This window comes from Fistularia commersonii, chromosome 24, assembly GCF_037954325.1.
Source record: "Fistularia commersonii isolate RoL2024-O1a breed Wild chromosome 24, RoL_Fcom_v1.0, whole genome shotgun sequence".
In the NCBI taxonomy this organism is placed as follows: domain Eukaryota; kingdom Metazoa; phylum Chordata; class Actinopteri; order Syngnathiformes; family Fistulariidae; genus Fistularia; species Fistularia commersonii.
Genome location: NC_141307.1, coordinates 6,586,031 through 6,610,774, shown reverse-complemented (window position 1 = coordinate 6,610,774; position 24,744 = coordinate 6,586,031). Strand labels below are relative to the sequence as shown.

The following is a 24,744-nucleotide window of genomic DNA, read 5'->3' as shown; positions in this document are numbered from 1 at the left end:
GCCGCATCTCCCTGAACTCCTGTCTGTTCTCTTCAATCCTCTCAGTATCCCACTTCTTCTTTGCTAACCGCTTTCTCTGTATATACTCCTGCACTTCTTCATTCCACCACCAAGTCTCCTTATCTATTTTCCTTCCAGATGACACACCAAGTACTCTTCTACCTGTCTCCCTGATAACACTAGCTGATGTTGTCCAATCATCTGGAAGCTCACCCTGACCACCCAGGCCCTTTCTCAACTCCTCCCTGAAAACCATGCAACATTCCTCCCTTTTCAGCTTCCACCACTTTGTCCTGTGCTCTGCCTTTGTCCGCTTCATCTTCCTTGTCACCAGAGTCATCCTACAAACCACCATCCTATGCTGTCTGGCTACACTCTCACCTACAACTACTTTGCAGTCACTGATCTCTTTCAGGTTACCTCATCTATACAAGATGAAGTCTACCTGCGTGCTCCTACCTCCACTCTTATAAATTACCCTATGTTCCTGTTTTTTTCTGGAAAATGGTGTTCACTACAGCCATTTCCATCCTTTTTGCAAAATCTACCACCATCTGTCCCTCTGCATTCCTATCCTGGATACCAAATCTGCCCATCACTTCTTCATCCCCTCTATTGCCGTCACCAACATTTCCATTGAAGTCTGCACCAATTACCACTGTCTCATTTCTGGGAATATTCTGCATCACTTCATCTAACTCATTCCAGAACTTCTCCTTCTCTTCAGATTCACATCCCACCTGTGGGGCATAGCCACTAACAACATTGAGCATCACACCTTCAATTTCCAGTTTCAGACTCATGAGTCTATCTGACCTTCTTTCACCTCTAGGACGTTCCTAACAAACTCCTCCTTCAAGATAACTCCTACTCCATTTCTCTTCCTGTCAGTACCATGATAGTACAACTTATAGCCTGCTCCAAAGCTTCTAGCCTTACTACCTTTCCACCTGGTCTCCTGGACACACAGTATATCCACCTTCCTTCTCTGCATCATGTCAACCAACTCTCTACCCTTTCCTGTCATAGTCTCAGTCCCAGGCTCTTTCCTTTCCTCCTCTCTCTCTGCTTCCGAACACGCACTTCTCCTCTTCTTCTTGTTCTTGTTCTTCGACCCACAGTACCCCAATTTCCATTAGTATCTTGAAGGTCATCAGTACCAATGGCAGTCGTTGTTAACCCGGTCTGCGACCGATCCGGTATGGTATAGTTATGGTTGACTCGCATGTTTGGTTTTGGCAAAAGTTTTACGCTGGATGCCCTTCCTGATGCAACCCTTTGCATTCATCCGGGCATGGGACCAGCTCAGGGAGACAATGCTCCGTGCCCCCCCAAGGCAGGCTTGGAGAGACACGGGCCAGTGCCGCCCTGAGGCTGCATTATAGAGGCTGCATCCTCCAGGTATAACAATGAACCTTTTCATATGGTCCCAAACAAGTTTTGCTTAAAAACTAAATATGGAACAAGCATAGCTTAATACTATACAATATATCACTTAATATTGCACACATGCAAAATCCTGTTTTCTGCCTGAGTAGCAGGGTGCCAGTATTAGCATAAGGTCGCTATGACTACTTTACACAGAGGAGAGGGCGTTTATGGGTCCTGTTGTGATTTTCGTGCCAAAACACCAGCAGAAAATTCTGGGATTTGTAGAATTAGCGATACATACACTGTAGATTATACTGGCAGGCCAGCTCCAATAGTCATTTGGTATGGCTTTGCGGGCCAAATATAATAACAGCGCTGGCCAAATTTGGCTCACAGGCCAGAGTTTGACACCTATGCCTTGGTTTATTAGAAGAACAACAAATCCAGTCAACAATAGAAATTGTGAGCGTGTTCAAAAGGTTTATCAACTCAAGTCACAGTGAACGAGTGGGAAATTGATGGTGCACGTGCAGGCATGACAGTCTAAAAGGAATTAAAGCGAGTGCAGTTACAATACCTCAAGAAGCTGAACCGGCCAAATCGATGATTACACATCTAAACGTGAAGTTTGCTGCATAAACTTTAAAGCAATGGAGATTTGGGACGTTTAACAGGTACTCTGTCGTTTGTCTTCCTTGAAATCCCCAACTCCCCGCCGCCTTAAAGTGTCCAAGTGTCTCTGAACACCTTCCAGACTGTTGGAGAGGGAGCCAATGAGTAGAGCCCATGTTTCCGTTGGGTGTAATAATAGAAGGCTCACTGAAATGTCACCGCTTTCAGCGGCATACCGAGTATGATTGGATTTAATAAAAAAGTTTTAACAATCAGGCGATTGTATTATCCAGGGCATAAAAAGAAATCCAATTTGCGATTTATCAATTGGAGAATTACTAAAATGAAATATATGTTCATAAATCACCCGATTCAGACTGGTTATAATGTGGTAAATGAGATTTAAAAAAAAACAACATACAAAACATTTGTAATTCCAATTGCCAGCTGGTGTTTTTTTGCTATAGATTGTAGAGTCACGAATGTTGATTCTTGTTTTCTGTGTGATTTTGGGGTTGCTGGGAATTTTGTGGGTGTGGTTTGGGGTGCAATAAATTCTAGATTTTTTTTAACCTGAAATTGAACGGGAACAGTTGGTTGTACTGGAGGCTCGTGGGGCGTGCGCAACAGCTATTTCTCATTAAACAGACGTTTTACCGTCACACGGGTGTTTCCGTGACTAAAACGCTACAATATTGTGTGTGTCAAAAGATTTAATTTTAGTAGCAACACCCAATGCAGATTGCTGGTGAGAAGACACGCCATCTTGGTAACACAGGGCGCTTTCACTACTATTTAAAGGAGTCATTTGTCTACTTCACTTGTTCACATCAAGTATTTCTGCATTGACTTGGAAACCGAATCAATTACGAGAGGTAAGTGATTACCAGGAACACTGAAATGATCATTGAATCCCCCGGAGTGACCTGCAATGAAATGACACTCGTCCAACACCTCATCCATTCTCCATCAAACGCTCCCTCTCGCACACTCACTGTAATCCCCCTCCAGGAATGCTAAAAATAACACCATTGGTAGCTCGATGGCGGCATGTTTTAATGCTGGTTTTCTGGAGCTTACGCCTGCTCCTCTGAGCTGCCGTCAGGATGATGTGTCAACTGGATGCCTACCCGATAAGGCCCTAATCTGAGGTGTAAAGTTATAAGAGGGATTTAGGAAACTAAGAGGCTGTCAGAGGGCGTCTGCCCTGGTGGAAGAGCAACATAAAAGTGGGACGGAGCACCATCTCCTGGGTTTTTAGGTCTGTGACAGTTCCTCCCGTCTTTCATTGGATCGATCCACTTTATGAATATGAAAAGGGAGCAAACCGAACGTAAAGTGTTGGATATGATGCCGAGCGCCCGCTGGAAATTTCCTAGCATTTCTTCTTGGCGTAGGGGAGTTATGGGTGAATTATGTGACTCCGTGTTGTAAAAAGTAGTCTCCTTCATAAAGCTGAATGATAGTCAGCTTTCAAGTAGTTATAGCGACAAGTATTGGCCGTGTCTCAGAACCCCTCGCCAAAAACAAAGCGCAGTTGCACGCATGGCTGAGCGGACAGAGCCGATCAAGCCAGAGCTTCTTTATGTTTTCTTGCCTTTCTTTGCTTTCTCTCGACCTTTCGACAGATATCAGAATGAAGTGATTAAAGAGGAGCAGCGTGTTTGAATGACACCAAATCACATTCTTGAACCGCTTAAAAATAGCAACTGTTGGATTTTTCAGGTTTGTTTTTCCTCCTCGGAGGACTTAGGGGCATCCACTGCTGGCTTTTCGAGACACTTGAATTATAACCAGATTCCTTTTTTTCCATTTTCCACTCTTACCACCTCCCCCTTTTCTTTCATTGCTGTGTGACGTTTGTTTAATCTTGTGAGGAAAATTGGCATGGCGTGGGAAAGACTGAATTCTTCTGGAATTATCGGTGGCATTGTTTTAGAAGTTATATGCATTGTTTTGGGTTTTTTTTTTCTTCACAATTCGGGGGAAAAAAGAAAACCAAACTAGCAGTTAGTGCCAAAACCTCATGAAGTATAGATAAAGAAGAGCTGAGTGAGAGGGAGGCCACAACACCATGACAAAGATACGGGCTGTCTGAGCACAGAGCTTTACAAATGATGATTTCCAGGGGAAAGAAGGGGAAAGACAACATAAGCGAGGGAAGGAGTGGAAGGGGAGGGGGCAGGAGAAGAGGGGAAACAAATGTGGATGGATCGGTGGGAGGAGGAGAAGAAGGGGGAGGAAGATGGGTATTTGGGGGGAAATAATGCAGAGCAGCGAGGAAGAGGGGGGTGTGAGGGGAAACATTCGCCTCTGCCCACAATAAAGACATAAAAAAGAAAACAAACAGAAAAACATGTCTGACATAAAGAGGCTGGTTTCCGCGGCGACAGCACAATGGCTGCCTGTGGCTCTTGGGGCCCTCGCCGTCCCGTCTGGGGCCCCGGCACCAGCGAAAGTCACCGCAGTCACAGGGCCCATCAGCGTGTGAGAGTGTGTGTGAAACATGGTCAATGTCATCGTGCTGTGGGAACCGCCATGAAAGGACCCCACTCAGAAGCCACAAAAGCCCCTTTCTGTTTCTTCTCTTCGGCTTTTAGCCTCCGTATTTATCTTTGCGTAGGGGAGCTGGATGAGGAGGGAGGACTCTCTCTCTCTCTCTCTCTCTCTCTCTCTCTCTCTCTCTCTCTCTTTCTCTCTCGCTCTCTCTCTCTCTCTCTCTCTCTCTCTCTCTCTCTCTCTCTCTCTCTCTCTCTCTCTCTCTCTCGCTCCCTGGCTCGTTCTCCCTCTCCGACAGGCGGCATCAATCCTGCCATCCTTGCCATCTTCAGAGACGCGTCAAACCTAACACACTGCTCAGATGGTTCCGGTCAGGCTCTGGAATTCCCTTGCTGTCATCGTCCTGACCTTCCCTGCTATGTCTCGCACATCCAGGTTGGTCCGAGCGAATTAAGGACAGGGCCGGACAAGCAGTGCCACAGTTCTCTGGCATTCCTTGTGTGACAGAAGGGCAGATTTTCCCCTCATACGGGCCGCGCTGAGCCATTCCAGTGCCAGTTCCCATGCCAATCCAACCTTTTATGACCAAGCAACAAACAGCAGGGCGGCCGCTTTAAGTGCCAATATTGAATCAAATGATTATTTTAGCATCTCTCAAAGTGCACGCACATGACAGGGCATCGTGCACAGCTCCGACAAACAAATTTGGCTTTTTACACATTGCCCATCAGGGTTTCACACACAAAAAAATAACCTCATATCTGGGTCAGTTCCTATACGGAGTCGTGTGTTTCCAAAGAACTGGAACGTGAGAGCGGAGACAGCTCATGAATTTCTAATGTAATTAAGTATCACATTGTTTCTTACATTATATTACGTTAGATATCATTGTTACCCACCCACAACACTAAGGGGCTCTTCTGCTGTCCTCAGCATAAGAGCTAATGCATTCACTCGTGCATCAAAAACACTGAAACACTATTATTAAGACATCTAATGTTAAAAAGTCCAAATGGAAGAAATCTGAGCCCATAAACAACTGAGGTCTTGGTCCTCTGAGAAGCGGCTGCCCATCATAAACAAGACATCGAGGAGACGAGGATGTAACGGCGATCTAGACGCATTCACAATAATTTGTCATTTGACACAATTGCACTTTCGTGCATCTCCTTTTTGTTACCCGCTAATTCAATGGCATCCAACGCACCATGCAATTTGGTTTGTCTGTTCACATTTCTAACTTTCATTATTTTAACATCTTACAGACTAGGCACGGGGAAAGCATTGTTGCCTGATATTTGTTGGAATTGGAATTGGTCTTGGAACAAGGCTTGTGTTTATTCGTGTTCAGAGAGGGAAATTGGGATTTAATTGCAAGCAGTGAATTATGTGAAAACATATTTTCGATACACCTTGGAAATATAAATTCACACTATTAGCCGTCCACTTGTTATTGCATGGCTTTTTAGCATTTTCATCCACATTATTGCATCCACATGGGTTAATTCATTCATTCATTATCTCTACAGCTTATCCTGCTGTCAGGGCTGCAGGGCTGGAGTTTGTCCCTGCGCCGATTCACCCTCTCATTCACACATCGGGGTTATTTAGGGTCTGCTGCATGTAACCGCGGGAGGAGAGTGGAGAACCCCGAGGAATCCCGTGCAGAAAACGGGGGGAGCGGCCCTCCGTCCCGACCAAACTTCCTCCTGTGAGGTGGAGGACGTAACCACCGCGCCACTGTGCCGCTACCAAATTGATGCATTCCCAAAAACACAGACTAAGGCGGTGACACTTAAACGCATGAATCAATGCATCCAAAATGGCAAATCCGAAGGAAACAATCAACGAGTCCGAGCAACAATAAAACTGCGGTTAAGCAGTTCCGCTCTCTGATCATGCAGACAACTCTATGAAGTTAGAGAACAAAACATCACATAGTGTTTACTAACGATAGGGGGAAGACGACTCGGTGAAACCCCCGAGATCGGTGCTACAAAAGAAAACTAAACCAAGACGGCGCCTAAATATCAAACTGAATGGAAAAAAAACGAATTTCTAAGTAAATACATATGTTGACTGTGTGACCATTAAAGCAGCATCTGCTGCCAGTAGTACAACAGTATCCCAATATTATTTGGAGAATCTGACATTCTCAACATGATGGATTAAGTTTTACGATCGCTCATCCACCATTTGTTTACCTGAGAGCGTTATGATGGAAACATATTTTCTAGTCAAAATCAAATCACGCAATCAGGAGTGGCTGTAAACATTGCCGGTAAAAAGACACTGTCGGACAAAACCCCAACGTTTTGTTCAACCGGTGCAGAAAAAAATGGAAGATCTGCATATTTGACCAGCTTCTGCCTGGTTGGACACCAGCGTTATTTCAATGCCAAACGGAGGGTTCGACACCAGTGCAGGAAGTCTAATGACAATCATTCCATTGAAATAGTAGGTCAACTCTTTTCTTTATCCATTCAAACATGTCCCAAATGTGTAAAACAACAAACAAAAAGCACAGAGACATTTTAATGAGATATTACATTTTCTCCGCCTTTTTGGGTCAAATTGTAATTATCAATGTCAGCTTGATTCTCATTCCCAAAGGAAATGCAGGGTTTCCCCCATCATCATGCAGCTGCCGGTTAAAGACGTCACCCCGGTATCATATGCTATGCTTTAGCAAGAACGCATGTGGCTCGAATATCAGCTGATTTAGATAATCTCAAATATCGATACTATCTAACAATCCAATCCCGCCCTGGCTCCGGTTGAAGAAAAATTTTTTTTTTTCTTTTCACCAGTCACAAAGCTCTAGTCGAGGAATGTTTGGCCTCTCAGCGTAGGACTTGGAGCAAACAAATCAAGTAGCCTTAATATTCTGAGCAACTTGTCATTCTCTGCTTCTGCCTTTTCATTCAAAATGAATAATCTTATATATTCAACCGGTAAGGAAACCCAGACACTCCAACATGGGAGGAGAGCAGCTCAGACAAGGCGCTCCACACACAGCGAGCCGCGGGAAAAAACCAGAGGCAAAAGCAAATAGAAACAGATGGGGTGGGGGGTGCACATGATTACTATTAAAATAAGTTTGCTTTTAAAATCAAACATCAAAAGATTTGTTTATCATAGAACTTACTAATTTCAAATAGGCTATAGATATACTACCATAGATTAGCTCAATGTGTAATACTACATGATACCATGTCACCTCATTTGGTTTTTGCATCCACAGCCGTTTCCAGACAGGCTTTTTGTTTATGTGATTGTCAGCGAAAGGACATGATAATTATTTCAAGTCGGTGAATTAAACAAATTCTTTTCTCGTTACCACGCTCAAAGAGCGAGACCCATTCTGCAGAAGACTTTGTATTTCCTCCGCGTATCGCACGCAAACACAATACATTCAATACATCCACAATACATCGCAAGTGTATCGCATCGAAGGTCTCAATAGCGTCCTGATTTCCGCTTTTGATCGACCGATTTGAAAATGATTCTGCAGCCCGATGTTTCTGGGTGAAAAGTCTCTAAAAGTTGTTTTCCTTGGGTTGGAAATGAGAAGAAAAATGTGTCCAAAAGGTCCACCCTGCAGAGTGATTCAGTTTGACATGAATGCAAAGAAAATGTCACAAACAAATATCCCGCAAAGCAGATTTTCAAACAATAGCGATAGCCATGCATCAGAAACGGTAATTACAACTGAATGCGTACGCCTTATAAAATGTGGATATGCGCCGTTTGCGTTCGTGTGAGGGAGCTGGGTGTGTGTGTGTGTGTGTGTGTGTGTGTGTGTGTGTGTGTGTGTGTGTGTGTGTGTGTGTGTGTGTGGGTGTGGGTGTGGATGTGTGTGTGTGTGTGTGTGTGTGTGTGTGTGTGTGTGTGTGTGTGTGAATCATTTTGAAGCTCTGCCGGTTGCCAGGCCCTGTGAGTTCACACATTCGTGTTTGAGCCGCACATGTGTGCGTGTGTGCGCAAATTGTAAAAGTATGAGCTTGTTAATTTCAATAACGGACGCAGCCTTGTGGTGGTTTGGAGAGACGGGAAGGGAGAACACTTGAAGTGGCCGATCAAGATCAGCAGAAATCTCCCAGAATTCCATCCCATCGTCAGCTGCCAGCTTTTTCTCTCTCTCCTCTATTTTTCTCCCTCTATCTCCCCATTCATTCACCAAACCTACTATCTATTCATTCACCTTCCATTATGCGCCGCTGAAAAACGACTTAAAACAGAGAGGTTTCTCTCTCTTTCAAGAAAAATGAACCGCTGCGGCGGATAAAGTTATTCTTTGAAGATGAAGATAAAAATAACAACAGAGACTCAAGCCCGAGACGTAGCTTTTCTTTCAGACTAGTTTCTTTCTTACTTGTTTTCTGATGTGGAAATTAGATCCAGATCTAAATCACAGGCTGATTGGTAATGAAAGGACATGGACGCTGGTGTGTGCGGAGGCATGCAGAGGGTGATTTCTCTTTATTCCCGCCTTTTCTTGCGAGGGCCCATCTGTGAGCTGGCTCTGTAGTGATAGATGACTGACACTTGTGTTTTTTCCCCAAACATGTGAGTTATATCACACCCATCGCATCAGTACATGCTACCAGGCGGCAACGCGACTCAGCTGGCATCGGCTAACAGCGAGCGATACCTATAAGCTCCCTCTTCGAAATGAAACAACGTTATACCACATCATCCCAAATAAAATCCTCCTCCGTTGTCATGTGACTCCTGAGAAGAGAAGATACGGGAATGAAAAAATCCCACCTTCGGTCACTATTTCACATTTCTCCTTGTTCAAAATGAGACGCAAAAGTCAAAGTACCTGGGGCAGTTTAATGGCTACCACGCAGTTTGATACAAGAATCTCCGCTGACGCATGCAATGAAAGGAGAACAGTGATTGCCACATTGCAAAACAACACTAATAATGATAATAATAATGGTTTTAGATCACTTGGCATCAGAAAGTGCGTGAGTTTAGCTCCTCCGTGATTTTGTTATTTTTTCAAAGAGCCATGGAAGCCCTCTGATGGCTCTGCAGAAGGACATCCACGTTCAAGATCGCCCATGTAACCGATCCACCTCAGATCACAGCAAACGGGAAGAGCCTCGTTCGACAGCGGAATGTCAAAAGTACAAAAGGAGCAGATGAGACGAAAGGGAAGAAAACGCCTTATCCATTTTGTTTGTGTCTTGTCTCGATGAGTTCTACCACTTTGACCCGAGGCCCCAACGGTTCGCTGTTTTTTGTCCGTCCGTTTTTTTTTTGTTTTGCTCCATCTTGTGAGCCTAAATTTGGACTTTAGTCCATCGTGTCGACACACTGTAAAACACGGCTTCTTTTTCAGGGCTGAGTTTTGCTGAAAGCAAGGTTACATGTGAGGTTTGCACAAAACAAAACAGAATGTCGACGTTTGACTCTGGCGACTGGACTACCAAAACAAGTTAAAAAAAATAGAGCGATCTTACACACATGCATTGTAGTATGTTTAAACTAACACACCCTTCCAGTCTGCCAAGCAGGAAGCGACACACTCTGCTGGGCATTGTGTGGAAGGGGGCATGCCACTTGGCCTAGCTTCATCTCTTTCACAAATACACAAATACACACACACACACACACACTGTTGGGTCAGTCAGGCATCACTCCTAACAACCGGCGCCTGGTTCTCGTGTTTCCATGGCAATCTGTACCAGCAATCTTCCCACGGTGGCAGCGGAACCGTGTGTTAAGAGCGCCTGTGTGTGTGTGTGTGTGTGTGTGTGTGTGTGTGTGTGTGTGTGTGTGTGTGTGTGTGTGTGTGTGTGTGTGCGTGTGTGTGTGTGAGTGTGTGTGTGTGTGTGTGTGTGTGTGTGTGTGTGTGTGTGTGTGTGTGTTTGTCTGTCTGAAGGCACGATCATAGAGTTGCTATCTTGTCCAGTGAAGAACCCAGATGTTCAGACACTCACTGGTCTGATATCCCTCTTGACCCAGAGTACCTGCCCAGAGTATTATCTGCCGCACGTTTGGTCAAAAAGTCGGCGCCTGAACTCCACTGTTCAAGTTTGTGTTCTTTAGCTCTGTCTTTAGTTCACATTTATCATGAAACAACTCTAAGATCAACTGTTATGGCCATAAGTGAAGTGCAGACCTCTCCCTTTCAAATGTGTGTGTTTAACCTTTGATATGTGCCGTATGTATACTTTAGCGCACATTTCACTTTTTTAGCGGAGCGTCCAATGAATGCACAGTCGGTGTTGAAAAGCGGCTTTGATTTGTGCCATTGTTCACAATGCATTGAAGTTTAACTGTGCCAACTTTACTCCTTATGCAGTCAAATAAAATAAATCTTGTGAGTATAGGCTACATTTCAAATGTTTAGAATATCATTCGCTCTGGAAATCATTTGGGAAACACCGCTTTTGGTGACTGTGGCCTTGAACGAAACACAATAAATGATTCGGAGCAAGTATCCCAGTGTTTGCAGTTGTAAAGAGATCGAACGAAAAAAGAATTTTCAGATTTATCTTCATTTTTAGGTTCTTCTCAGATAGGTGCTGAGAACCCCACCCACCCAACCACACCCCTCCGAGTGTGTGTGTGTGTGTTTGTGGGAGAGCTACTGATACATCACACCATCACACACACATGCAGATGATGGAGTCCATCAGAGTGCATCATTCCCACACTGCTCACATCTTGCCCCCCCACCAGTGCCCCCACCAGTCCCGCTGCCATTGTTCCACAGGAGAGCATAATTAAAGGCACCGAAGAAAAAAGAAAGGAGGACGGAAAGAAGGAAGGAAGGAGAGCGTGATGAGATCGGTGGCTAATTGACTGAGGATGACTGAGCAACAGGCCAGAGATATAGAGGGCTGGCGGCGGAGGGAACGAGGGACGGCGGGAGGGAGGGTGACGAGCCCTGGAAGGGCAGATTAAAGGGAGGGAGGAGGGACAAGGAGAGGAGGCGGGGGAGCCAAAACTGGCATGCCTGCCTCAACTGCCAAAGTCCTATTTTGTCATTGGTCGGCGGTGACAGTGAGAGGGAGCCAAGAGAGAAGTAACGGAGAGAAAGAGAGACTCTGATTTGATGCCAGTGATAGAGTAGAAGACAGAGGAGGCTTGAAAAAGTTTTCTAGTTGTCATGGGCCCTCGGGGGTCCACCAAGCACTACCGCTGACTCGAAGACGTGGAAGAAATGTAAAGAAAAAAAAGAGGAAGAAATACCCGCAAATGATGAGAAGTATCTACGGACGACAAGGCTTTTATAAGTGACGGCAGAAGAGAGAGAGAGAGAGAGAGAGAGAGAGAGAGAGAGATAGAGAGCGTGAGGGGCGAGGACACCTTCACGGCAGGGGAGCAAGCCACGCGCATCGGCAAAGTCCATTTCTGCCCGGGAACAGGCGGAGAGATGAAGAGACCTCACGATTACAGTTCGCCGGACTCGGATACAGATGAGTTCATTGACGTGGGACAAGAAGACGGATATTGGTGAGCGCCCGCCGAACACAGCTGACTCCGGGCGACCTGAGTTTGCGACCAGATCAATCCACAGCTAGCTCATCTTTGAGGGAAACCGGCATCACTCAATGGCTTTCATAGAGAAAAAATGTTTATTTACAATTTGCTCGTTTTGATTTTCCATGAAAAATCCAATTTTTTTTTTCCATATTGGTTTGTTTGCATTAAAAATATTGTTACTGGTGTGAGCATAGTTTGCTCAAAACTTTAATTGATCTTCAAATTATGGAGTTATTTATATTGTCCACGGCCTATCTGAGGGTAGTAACTTATAATCTGTCCCACTGCAATATCGTTGTGTGCATTATAGCTTATATAGAACGTTATTAATCATCAAATGCAATGCTTTACGGAGAAAGCCGTTACCGTGTTCCCTCTCGGTCTCAAGCTACGCAATTTCCTTTGTGAATTCGACCGGTTTAATCGTATCGGACACAATGTTTGCAAAGCGATCAGAGAAAGAGCAAAACAAGAGAAAGTGGAGTGCGGGTGGAAAATACAGAGAAAAAAAATGTGAAGTTTATACAGAAAAATCAATTTGAAAAGTTCCTTGCCCCCCTTTGTTCACATGCGAGGAGCCAATTGGAAAATTTTACTACAATGGGTCCTGAGTTGTATTGTTGTATAAAGACTTACACAGTCAGTGCGCAAATGTTAACGCAAAACCTCAGTCGGCCACTATGCAATCCAGGTGAGTTTGTTATTCTTGTGCTGTAAGTGCTATGAATTGAGGAGGAGCTCGATGCTTGGATACTGTCTCCATGCGTACCTCTTGTACAAAATGCAGTTACATCACAACCCCTCGGTGAGCCAGGCAGCACGAAAGACGGCTTGGATAAATCAAATTGCTGTGTGACATGCAAACAGAAGACAGTGCCGCCTTTTCAAGTCCGACCCATCAAACTTGAAACTAAACAAAAACACACAGCTAAATTGGCAGCCTTCATGTTAAAATCTAATAGAAGCAGAATAAGTCTCGGATGGGCTGGTTTCAAGGGAACTCCGAAGCTGTCGGGCCTGTAAGACAAGAGTTCACAAACAAACGCGATCCATATTGAGTGACTCCTCTGCAGAAGAGCCCGTGCAGCATGTTGGAGCCTCATGTGAGCGCGAGCTTCTCCCCCGAGGCCATATAATCATCTTTCTAAAAGCGCCTTCGCTCAGATGGGTCAGAAAGCAGTATGTCATTTCGGCGAACCGGCATTCACAAAGGCATTAAACAAAAGCAATCTCCTCCACCCTCCTCTCTGGCACTCTCCTACTGCTCTGTGCCTGTAGAAGCTAATTCAATTGAAGGGACTCCATGTGGCATCCTGCTCCTGTGTCATATTAGGGAGAATAATAATAACATTATGGGGCAGAATCAAGGTTACCGTGTTTCTCTCCACTAAAATAACCCCCCCTGTCTACCTCTCTGCGTCTTTCTTCACGGTGCAGCCCAGTCACTGGGTCCATTTCTCCTGGCAGCGCCTCACAGATCCTGGCCAGAAAGAAAAGAAGAGGGGTGAGTGGACAATAGCTCCGATGATTTAACGGTTCAACGCCGTCACTCCAGTCGGCACCCGTTCACCCATCTTGTCATCCAGATCATAGAGAAGAGGCGCAGGGACCGCATCAATCACAGCCTGTCGGAGCTCAGGAGGCTCGTGCCCAGCGCTTTTGAGAAGCAGGTAATTGCTCCAGAGAGACGGCTCGATATATTTAATGGACGATGGCCATTTTACCGCAAACATTCGTCAACAGGGTTCATCGAAACTGGAGAAAGCTGAGATTCTGCAAATGACCGTGGACCACCTGAAACTGCTGCACGCCATGGGAGGGAAAGGTGACAACTGTTTCCTTTTTTTTTGTTTTGTTTTTGGATTGGGAACCCGGGGAAACGGAGGGAGCGCGCTGTCCAAAGAGAAGCACAAATGTCGCCCGAAGCACTCCATCAGCATTGTTTCTACGCCCCTCTGTTGGTTTGTTCTCTTAGGTTACTTTGACGCTCGAGCCCTGGCGGTCGACTACAGGACGCTGGGATTCAGGGAGTGCGTTGGCGAGGTGGTGCGATACCTCAGCTCCCTGGAAGGAGAGTCCCCGGACCCGATAGGAGTCCGCCTGGTCTCCCACCTCTCCCACTGTGCTAGCGAGCTCGACCCTCTCCTCCTACAGACGCCCCCGGCTTCAACCATCCCCTTCTCCCCTTGGCCGTGGGCCTCCTTCCCTCCCAGCTCGCCGACATCGTCCCCGCCTCCTTTCTCTGGCAGGCGGAGGGATCTGCCCCTGCTGGGGAGCTACCCCTCGCCTACCACCCTTCGCCTCGCGCCGCTGGCCGGCTGCCAGCAGAGCGCGCCGCCGCCGCCGCTCCTCGCGCCCGCCGCCCTGGCCGGCGTCCACAGGCTGCCCTCCCTCGCCACCCTGGGCCACTCGGGGCCGAACCAGCCGACCCCTCGCAGGGCCTCGCCCCTTCCTCTCCCCACCCCTTCGTCTTCCTCTCCCCCGACCCCCTCCTCCAGCTCAACCCCATCAGCTTCTGCCCCGCAGCTCGTCTCTTTCAGACCCTTCGCCGCTCTGGGTTCTCCTGCTGTCCAGCGTCGGGGGGCCAACGGGTCGGCCAAGGTGGCGCGGGGATGGGGAACCGAGATAGGAGCTTTCTGATCGGTCATCTGTTCTCCCGCCGCTTTTGTTCCAAATGAACTGCGGAGAACACGGATCTCCCACACGCACCGTACAGTGAATATGATTCCTCTGGAAGACAACGTGTCGAACATTTGACGATTATGTCTGCTTTTGAGGGACAAGCCATATCAAACTGACGTAGGGTTACTGAAAAACTCCAACCGAAACGTATGAGGGAAGAATGTAGTCGGGTGTGGGGCAAAAGAAAGGGACCGTTTCAAAGTGATTCATCTCCGTCATCTTGACTGACTAACCGGTAGAAGAGAGCCATATATTTCCCGCTTGGCGGAGTGATCTTTTAACTGTGATATTTGTTTTACTTTACAAATCATTTATACAATTTGATTTCAATTTCTGATCCTGTGGACGGAAGAATGTTTTGAATATATCCTCATAAAATCCAAGTGCCTTCACCTTGGTTTTTACTGTGTGCTTTTCTTTCGCTGCCCTGAAAGTAAACGCAGATGTATATTACCTCCTATCGGTAAACGGAACGGCGGAAAGCCACTCGTTTGACGCCTGCCGTGGCTCGGCCTGCGCATTCCCTGCCTGTAACCCCGGCACAATCTGAGCTGTTTCCAGCGACAGCCAATTGGGAGCTGCGGTCTGGCGGCTGCGGAGGATAAACTCGGCGGGGCCTCCTGATGTTTTGGGATGCCGCGGCGAGGCAAACAGACCCGTCGCTTCGTCCTCTAATTGGCCGTCCCTTGTTATTAACTTCCCTCTCATATCAGCCTATTTATCTTCGATGCAGTTTTTCACCCTCGATCCTGCGGTACGCCAGCGAATATCTTCTCTCCCCGTTCGTCTGCACCGCTGTCTCCTCAACAATGGACAGACGGTGAGGAAGAGGGCGAGAGGGAGGGACCGGGAGAGTCTGAGCAATGGGAAAACAAAGGGAAGATCTGAAGGTCTGCGGCTAAACCAATGATCTGGGGCAGACGTTCAATAACAGGGCGGGAGGGTGGGAGGAGATGGCGTTAAGGGAAGATGAGGGGGATGGTGCGGCGAAGGATGACAGGAAAAGTGTGAATCACCGAGAGGCGGCCGGCGCGTATGAGAAAGCCCCAAACATTGATGGATGGCGGCGGGCCGGTTTCCCATGGGGATCAGCATAATTGTGCCGTGCTTCACCAAAATGGGTTCCGTGGGGATGACAGAGTGGAGAAGTGCCTTGTGTGTGTTTACTGCCGGAAAACACTTTGATCTACTTCAGGATGCGATGTCTGTGGTTTGCGGTTCCGAATTGTGTGTGCTCTGCAAAGTGCACATTGTTTGTTTGAGAGAGTGCGCTAGTGTGTTCTTAATCCAATCTCATGTGTTGGCTGTCCGGCGTGTGAGTGTGTGTTTGTCTGTGCCTCGCTGGATGCTTTGTTTATGCGGTGTTCTTTGCACATGTGCGTGTGTGTGTGTGTGTGTGTGTGTGTAATGTGAGGCTTCAGGGCTGGCGTCAGGACTCGACCGCGGTGGCGGCGTGGCCCTCGTATGAGGCCGGCTGGCGGCTGGATGGACGGCATGGTGATGGAATGCTGGTGGAGGACGCGCACACACACATGCGCACACACATATGGACAAAGCACAAACAGACACACACTGGCTGACTGGCAATGTTCTAGCCTCTGACTGGAGGAGCCAGAGTCACCACCACAACTTCCAGAAACGACAACCACAGTCACACTGGTCTGATTTTCCCACGGGGGAGGGTTGGCCCGGAGAAGCCAAGCCGAAGGAGAGAAAAGAGAGACAGAGCAAAAAGTCGGGAAGTACAATTGCGTTCTTGAGGGAGGTTGAAAAAAAACTGCAGAAAATTGAGAAGAACGGGTACACTTCTGACATTGTTTTATCCTTACCATTTATCAAGTGATGAAACAACAGCTATCTACAGCTATCAGTGCATCTGTGTGTGTGTGTGTGTGTGTGTGTATGTGTGTGTATGTGTGTGTGTGTGTGTGTCTGTGTGTGTGCGCGCTCTCAAAAACAAAAAATCCATCTGGCATGAAGATGAGAAACATGAGATGGCTACAGAGAGCTGATCTGAGCCTCATCAGATGTGAGATTTGAAAAGTAAAATTAATCAGTTATAAAGTAAGAAAATATTATTCACATTTAACAAGATGTACTACATGAGTACTGTATAGAACATTTGTATAATGCCCATTTATTCCTCATATGGAAACGTAGGAATGATCACCATATGTTGAAATGACAACTTTAAATAATATTAAATGTTATGTACTCTATCGATTCCCTGCTGCAGCTTAGTGGCCGCAGAAGGGAAAAAGGTGTGATGGCCAATAGTTATTATAATAAAAATAATCATTTTAAAATAATAAAAAATAATGACATACATAGATACATGGGTTTTAGAATTATGTGTAAATAAATCACACTTTACTGTGTGATTTTTGGTGAAATCACACTTTTCTTGCACAGGAAGGGTCTGTTCCATGCCATGGATGCAGGCAGATTACAAATAAAAGAGTTATCATCTGTTCATCCTTTACAAAAAGGTCTTAAAAACCAAGCATTAAAGATGAATCACTCATGGGATTTGAGCAATCCTTTGTCGTTAGGGCTTAAAATTTACAAATACCGAGTAGTTATTGTATGTATACTGATCCAAAATAATTTTACTATCAGTTACTTTTCAGTTGGTTGCCAATCCAGAGTTGCTGTAGTCTACATTGCCACCAGCTGACCAAAGACAGAACAACAGGACGTCCTGAAGCCAAACCAAAGCCAACCCAGTGCAAAATACAGTCAGGTTCAGGAACCAGGCAAGAGAGACAAATACACTTGAAGTACATTTAAAATGAAGAATGACCTTTCTCACGCCAGACTGCAGGATGTTCATTGCTTGGTGTGTAAAATTGTGAAGAAGAGAAACAACAAGCCCGTAAAAAGGAGACAGCGGGCCCCAGACTACATGGAGCGGTGGTTTCAATATGAAAGTTCATGGTTCAAAGCAGGTTCGCAGCCTTCCTGCGCGGAGCTTGGGTTCTCCCTCGCTGTCCTCCGCAAACTACCACAGAGCAACCGCAGTAGGTTCACCGAAACCTCCATAGTGGGAGGGAAAACAGTGGTGACCGACAAGTCAACAGTTTATACCCTTAAGTTTGAGTGGATCTCAACTTGGTATGACAATACAAATCTGCATTTGCAAAGTCAAATTCTAGGAAAATCTGCGGTTCTGGCACGCGCACCAACGTAGCAGCAGGCCGGAATCAAGCGCCCAGCGACCGTTTCAAGCCTGGAGCTCAACGTCAGGTCTACAGAACAAATATAAGCATTCCTAGACAGCCAAAGCAGTCCCAGTCCACATGCTACATACACACACACACACACACACACACACACACACACACACACACACACACATAACTACCACTGCTACTATTGTCATTTGGAATTCCATGCCTATGGAGCATTTCAGGATATTTCCCTCATCTGCTCTTTTGCTCGGACGCTCTCACAGAGCCTTCTCATCTCATCTGTTTTGGTGGGTGAAAACGGTGAACACCGTGGTTGAGATTTGAAACAAACATTCAAAAACACACTAGCTGTTGTTCATTGCCAGGAGATTTATCTCACTAATTTCCGTCTCAATCCTATTTACAAGTGTAGTATTTTCGGAGGTTATTTGGGGGTTAGGGGCTGTTCTTACGGTTCATGAAATCCTGTTGTTTTTGTACTTCAGTTAGCTAATGAAATCATTTGTCCCTTTCTATGTATGGGTTCACACTCCGTGGACCGGATTTCATGAACCCCCCTTGCAAAGTGCGCTGGTCATCTTTGCGTCTGGGAGGATTTCCACTTTGGCTTTGGCAAACTTACCTGTAAGGTATGAGAATTCTGCAGCAGTCACATGTGATCAGGATTTGTTTACGAAGCCGTCAGGTGCTCTTTAAGGTTTGGTTCCCAACATCTGTGTGGAAGACTGGACAAGATTTAGACTGCTTGGCTTTGCTGGTGGCTTTGCTCCAGAATCTGCCGCTTCTGGGTTTACAGTGGATGCCAGAACATGCAGATGTTTTTGATCTTTTGATGTTCAAGACACCAAACTGTAGAACTGCAAAAACACAGTCGGTCACCGCTCTGCTAAAGACACTAGACAGTGATTAGAGAGGAGCAGTTGCAAAACAACTCAAATATAAGTTGAGTTTATTGAGAGTCACAACTCCAACAAATCAAACTGTCACGATCCTCGTAGCATTTCCAAAAAATCTGGAAAGCCACAGAATTGTAATCAAATAGACCCGTGGTTAACTCGGTGTTAGCATCATCAACACTGCCCAAAGTCAGTACTAGAGATGTCCCTTAAATCGCTTAAAGTTCCAACATCCCTGCACTGATAAAAAAGATAAAGTTTGATAAAGAAGAGCATGTTCGTGAGTTACAGGAGGAAAGTGAGAGGACGTGTGAGAAGGGGCTTGAGCATTGAATTCAGAGTGGAAGAGGAGGTGATCTGTCCGGTCCAGAAGTGTGTGTCGATGTGCTCCGGGAGAACCTTCTACACACAATCCCTCTGGGGGAAACCCGACACCAGATTCACCTCTTTGGTAACTTTGGGGGGAGCGGGCATCGTGATGACACGTTTGTGGAAGCAGCGACGCCTGAAAAAGAGATACAGACATAAATACAACTGTCGTCAAACAGCATGAGGGGCCACAACCAATCTGAAACACTTTACCAGAAAGTCTTGTCTGCAAACTCCTCTGTGACATAGGTGTAGAACTGGCAGTTGTAATTCCTCGTGCAGGCCTTCTCACACTCCTCTACACTATCTTTTGGTTCGTGGAAAATATCAGAGCCCAGGAAATCGATTCCTTCAAGGGACTGGTTTCGCCAACCTGTTGTCAGGGGAACAGGATTGGACTTATTGCACGGGTCGTGTGGCAGAAATGCTACGCGGGACAGAAAGTGGGCCTGCATTTGCACCGAATGATCCAAAGCTTTCACTTACAAATGGAACAGCTTGAGTCCGTTTGACTTGGATACAATCATCCATAGCATCAGTCACATGTCCTAAGACTTCTCACCAAAATACAGAAGTTCCAAGCATCTTCTTTTCCTTTTTGCTTTCCCTTCAACCTTCCCCATCGAACCCTATTCTCTGTATTCTCCTCTCTCACAACAACTAACTTCATATCCTTTCTCGTTACGTCCGTAAATCCAATTCCAACATCCGTCCACCAATATTTTCACTATCCCTCCTCGGAAAAAGACCCAGCCATCTAAGTCTGGCTTCTTTGAGCTTCTCTCTAAAACATCCAACATGTGCTGTTGCTCTGATGGACTCATTCCTGATCCTATCCATCCTGGTCACTCCCAAAGAGAACCTCAACATCTTCACCTCTGCGACCTCCAGCTCTGCCTCCTGTCTTTTGGTCATTGTTACTGTTTCTAGTCCATACAGCATTGCTGATCTCACCACTGTCTTGTCCACCTTTCCTTTCATTCTGGCTGATAGTCTTCTATCTCATAGTACCCCTGACACTTTTCTCCACCCATTCCGACCTGTTTGAACCCATTTCATTACCTCTTTTCCACACTCTCCGTTCACCCTAAGTACATGAAATCCTCCAACTTCTTGATCTCCACTCCCTGTAGCCTCACCGTTCCACCTGGGTTCCTCTAATTCATATACATCTATTTTGTCTTGCTGTGACTAACCTTCACTTCTTTCCTTTCCAGAGCATACCTTCACGACTCTGGATTTTCCTAAACCCATTCCCTGCTTTCATCACAGATCACAATGTCATCTGCAAACACCATGCTCCATGGATTATCCTTTCTAAGCTCATCTATCAGCCTGTCCATCTCCCCTGCAAACAAGAAGGGCCTCAAAGCTGATCCCTGATGAATCCCAACCTCCAACTTGAACTTCTCTGTTACACTTACAGCACACCTCACCATTGTCTCACAGCTAGCATACATGTCCTGCACCAGTTTAACATACTTCTCTGCCACTCTAGACTTACTCATACAATACCAGATCTCCTCTCTTGGCACCCTGTCATATGCTTTTTCTAGGTCTACAAAAACACAATGCAGCTCCCTCTGGCCTTCTCTTTACTTCTCTATTAGCATTCTCAACGCAAACACTGCATCAGTAGTAGTACCAGTCTAATATACTTGTCTGCCTCTCCAGACTTCCTCATACAATACCTGCATTCCTCTCAACCTATCTCCCTGTATATTGGTTTTTAAGAATATGTGATCATGGTAAATATATCCCTACTCACATTTCTTCCTGTCCTGCCTGCACTTATGTGTCTTCATCCATGCATGATTGTAACGTCATATCTTCTCCTGAGTCCTTGGACTCTCATTTTGCAGGTTCCCCATGGCTCCAGCTACTGCAGTGGTCTAGTTACAAACATTGGAGCAACTGATATAACATTTCAGTCATGTGGCTGCAAGTTCTGCTGGTATTATTCATGCTCTTGCTTTCTCCCTTTCGCTATCTGAAACTGAAGGCCAGCCACACTGTGCTGGGATCCATCCAAGGTTTCTGCCCATGAAAAAGCAGTTTTTGTCTTTGACAACCAGAAATCGGAAAGAATGACTTCAACTACCATTACATGGCACATTAATGCTGAGCAGCAAAAAGAACGAAAGGTCTGTTGGGGCCAGGGGCGTTGACTCAACAGTATTCGCGCAAAGTGATACGTACTGGAATCCAGTAGACAATAGCGTGCCGGCAGCCCGGATGTCACTCCTGTTTGAGCTTTGGCCAAAAATTGATCAGGATTCGTCTTAAGATGACAGGAGAAAGTTTCACTGGAAACAAAAGAAAACATGTTTTTATTTCAATTTTTATTGTTTTTTTTTTCCCGTTTCACTTGGAAGATCTGACAACATGGCAGAAATGAGTAAATGCAAACGGTGAGAAAAATGTTTCACTGTGTGCGGCAGCACAGCGTACCTTAGGTATGAGAAGTAGTTACACTTGGGATGAGCAGAACACAATGTCTGGCAATCCTGAGGGGATGAGGAAAGATGTTGTTCGCTGTCTTCCCCTTCCATTAAAGTGTTCATAAACAGTTTGGCCGGACACGCTGCATGTGCAGGAGAAGGCGGTGAGAACATATGCATTTCATGGAGCGGTAAGCGTCACTGAGTTGTTTTGCATACCGATGTCGAAGGGCCGGGCTTCCGATGGGCGAAGGGCGAATCCAGATATTACGCCAACCAACCTCATAATGCGCGGAGTCCGTGGGACGTTCCAGCTGAATTTAAGGAAACACTTGTACCTGAGAACAAAACGAGAAATGTCCCCTTCCGTCAGACACTACTGCTGTCACGGTTGTTTCTTCACGGGAGACCACAGAATCACAACAAGGTTCGCTGACCAAGTGAGCATCTTGCTGTTCTGAACCCTGAGCGCAAATGGTATATCATAAAAACCGGAATTTTCTTCCAGTTGATCCTCATGTAAATAGAATATTCAAACATGAGAAGAAAAGTAAAAAAAAAAACGATAATGTATTCAGTTATCCGAGTTGCAATAAACTCCCCACAGGGTTTTACCTGATGCTCGGATCTTCATGGCCCTCAATGACATAAGAGAAGAACTGGCAGGAAGGGTCTCGCGTGCAGGCTCTCTGACACTCCTCATAGTCGTGTGTGAACAGTGTCCGATAGTCCGCCCCAGGGAAGTCTGTGTTATAGTACACCTCAGGCAGACAAGGGTCTGGCAAAGAGAAAACACACAGTCTCAGCGGACATTGTGAACTTTTCACTATAGGCTCGATGCCACGCTTGTGCACCTACTTGGGTCGGGGCTGCAGGGTTTGAGAGAAAAACCGGAGCTGACGCCCAGAAGAGGCTTCCTGACAAGAGGCATGCCGGACGGGGTGGTTTTGAGGTAGCAGTAAAAATGCCTGCTTTAAGAGAGAGAAGAATAAATGAATAAAAATGTTTTAAAACTTGTAAAGACAAAGTGAGAACAATGGGTGAATGTATTAAATCAGCATTCAAGGTCAGATGAGTTGTATTAATTTTATTAAAAACAGCAAAAGAAATTAATATACATATTACATATCTATAGACAGGAAGCTGGATAGATACTCATCTTGCGTGAAAACACTTCTTATTTTCTAATATGAAACTTGTGTGCGGATACCTCTGGTCTTGAGTCCAGTCGGGCCGTACGAAGGTGAAGAAGAGGCAGGCCGGGTGCTGGGTGCACAGCTTCTGACAGTGGTTGGTGTCAGGGGAGTAAAGAAATTTTATATCCGATCCTGGAAAGTCCACGTTCTCATGGATTGTCCTGTCGCAGGCTGAGGAAATGGTAAAGGTGGAATGCACGTTTGCGGGAAAGTCAGCTGAAAAGCGTGCTGAAGAGGGAAAAGTCACATTCGCACATACCTTGGCTAAATGAGACACACAAGTAGAGCAGGCTTGCAGCGATCAGATGTCCCCTCATCTTCTTAGCTTGGCCTCTGTTCTGTGGGGAAATGCTGAGAAAGGCCATGCGAAAGTATGGCGACTACTAGAGTTTATACCCCCAAATTGTTTGGACAACCTCGTGTTTACACAGTAGCTGAGTGGAGGGCCGTTGCAAAATGTTTGCAGGGGAAAGGTTGACTGTCTGCAACAAAAAGACAAAAATCAGCAGTTAAAGAGCTTCTTCAGCAGGGGTGGCCACTGCAGAGCGATCAAAGGTTTCACCTTCTTTCAACTCGTTTCTCTTCCTTGAAATCGGACAAAGTTTGACAAGGTGCCTTCTAAAACAGCGTTTCTCAACCGCATTAGCGTGCCGTGATAGATCTTCAGACTTTCACCTAATTGGTCCAAAAATGATTGATTTAACACAAATAATGTGTCTTTGTATGTCCGTCTATGGGGGGCAAAATGCAGTGATAGGCAGAAGAATTAAATGCTCTTCCACTAGATGGCGACAGGTTGCGAATGAACCTGTGCATCTACCTGCAGCAGAGTCATTAATGATACTTTGAGAGACAGCGGCAGTAACACAGCATGGAGAATATTTTAAAAGAAAAAGTAATCAATGGGGAACATTATGACCCAGATGAAGGCTCAAGTATGAGTATGTGGTCAGTAAAAAAGGTGAGTTCAAGGCAATACAATGAAAGTTAGATTTCATTTCCTCAGTTCATGCAAGAATATCAGCTTTGCTTTCAACCAAACAGGACCAGTTTTCACACAAAGTAAAAATTGAGACCACAGTTTCATTCATTGGTGGTGCGCCTTGCGATTTCTCAAATGTAAAATATGTGCCGTGGTTCAAAAAAGGTTGTGAAACACTGCTCTACAGTACCCGATTCCAGAGGCCGTCAGGGGTCGTCTTCTAAAGGAGCTCTCCCGGTAATAAAACTTTATCTCAGATTAGCGTACAGTTCTCTACGCATCATGAAATTCTGTGTCCACCACCTACTACAAAGAGAACAGGTCAGTCGATTACACGGTTTATATAATATACCTCTCTGGGTGCAGCGTGAACAAGACGGTGGTGAGACCAGCCACATTACCTGGACCGAGACAGTGAAGATGTCGGTAGAAAGATGCTGAGGTTGGATCCGCCAGACAGGAGGCCTGTCAAAGAGGACGTGAAGTTGGCTGGTATGACAGAAGACGGTGCGGAGACTCGGGTCGGACGGAGGGAGGCGATCGGCCTAGCTGACCTCTGAAGGGAGCGGCTGAATCCTGTGAATCCCTTGGGGGGACACGGGGACCATCACGTGGATCAGAAGCTTCAATTGGCTTCTCATGTGGAAGCCTTGGGTCTATTCGCATTTTCAAGCCGAAGACTGATCACTCTTCAGTCTTCAAACCTCTAGGTTTACTCCGGATCTGCCGCTCCAGTTCTAATCTCACAAGGATGTTGCACTACGACAGGGGTCGGCGAGCCGCAGCTCTTCAGTATTTAGTTAAAATGTATTTTCGTTTGACCCATACATTTCTAAATGTCATTTTAAATTGAAGATTATGGCATTCTTGTAGCATCTCAATAAAATGTGTTAAAATACCTTTGTCACGCTTCATAAGTGAGTGCATGTGCCAGTAAAAGGATGGCAGCATACAGAGAGAGGACGATATCTTTGCTTTGCTGCCGGTGGATAATTTAAG

The 24,744-nt window shown here is 45.9% G+C and overlaps 2 protein-coding genes across 3 annotated transcripts; one reads left to right on the top strand and one right to left on the bottom strand.

Moving 5' to 3' along the window:
• Nucleotides 1-11,456: 11,456 nt before the first annotated feature.
• Nucleotides 11,457-15,052, top strand: heyl (hes related family bHLH transcription factor with YRPW motif like). Its single transcript, XM_086171464.1, has 5 exons — nucleotides 11,457-11,958; nucleotides 13,426-13,492; nucleotides 13,575-13,658; nucleotides 13,732-13,813; nucleotides 13,964-15,052. Exons 1-5 carry the CDS (start codon nucleotides 11,879-11,881, stop codon nucleotides 14,626-14,628), a joined length of 978 nt encoding a protein of 325 aa, XP_086027590.1. The 5' UTR covers nucleotides 11,457-11,878; the 3' UTR covers nucleotides 14,629-15,052.
• A 3,744-nt stretch (nucleotides 15,053-18,796) lies between these two features.
• LOC147219788 (coagulation factor XI-like) lies at nucleotides 18,797-23,196 on the bottom strand. 2 transcript variants are annotated; one of them, XM_086171209.1, is made up of 9 exons: nucleotides 23,023-23,196; nucleotides 22,778-22,934; nucleotides 22,426-22,535; nucleotides 22,183-22,345; nucleotides 21,787-21,905; nucleotides 21,578-21,710; nucleotides 21,326-21,432; nucleotides 19,340-19,499; nucleotides 18,797-19,262 (listed from the first exon to the last, which is right to left on the bottom strand). In XM_086171209.1, the coding sequence occupies exons 1-9, from the start codon at nucleotides 23,126-23,128 to the stop codon at nucleotides 19,160-19,162; spliced, it is 1,158 nt and encodes a 385-aa protein (XP_086027335.1). In that variant the 5' UTR covers nucleotides 23,129-23,196; the 3' UTR covers nucleotides 18,797-19,159. The 2 variants fall into 2 exon arrangements, with proteins under 2 accessions (XP_086027335.1, XP_086027334.1); XM_086171208.1 differs by having other exon boundaries at nucleotides 22,426-22,538; nucleotides 23,023-23,194.
• Between the last annotated feature and the right edge of the window lie 1,548 nt (nucleotides 23,197-24,744).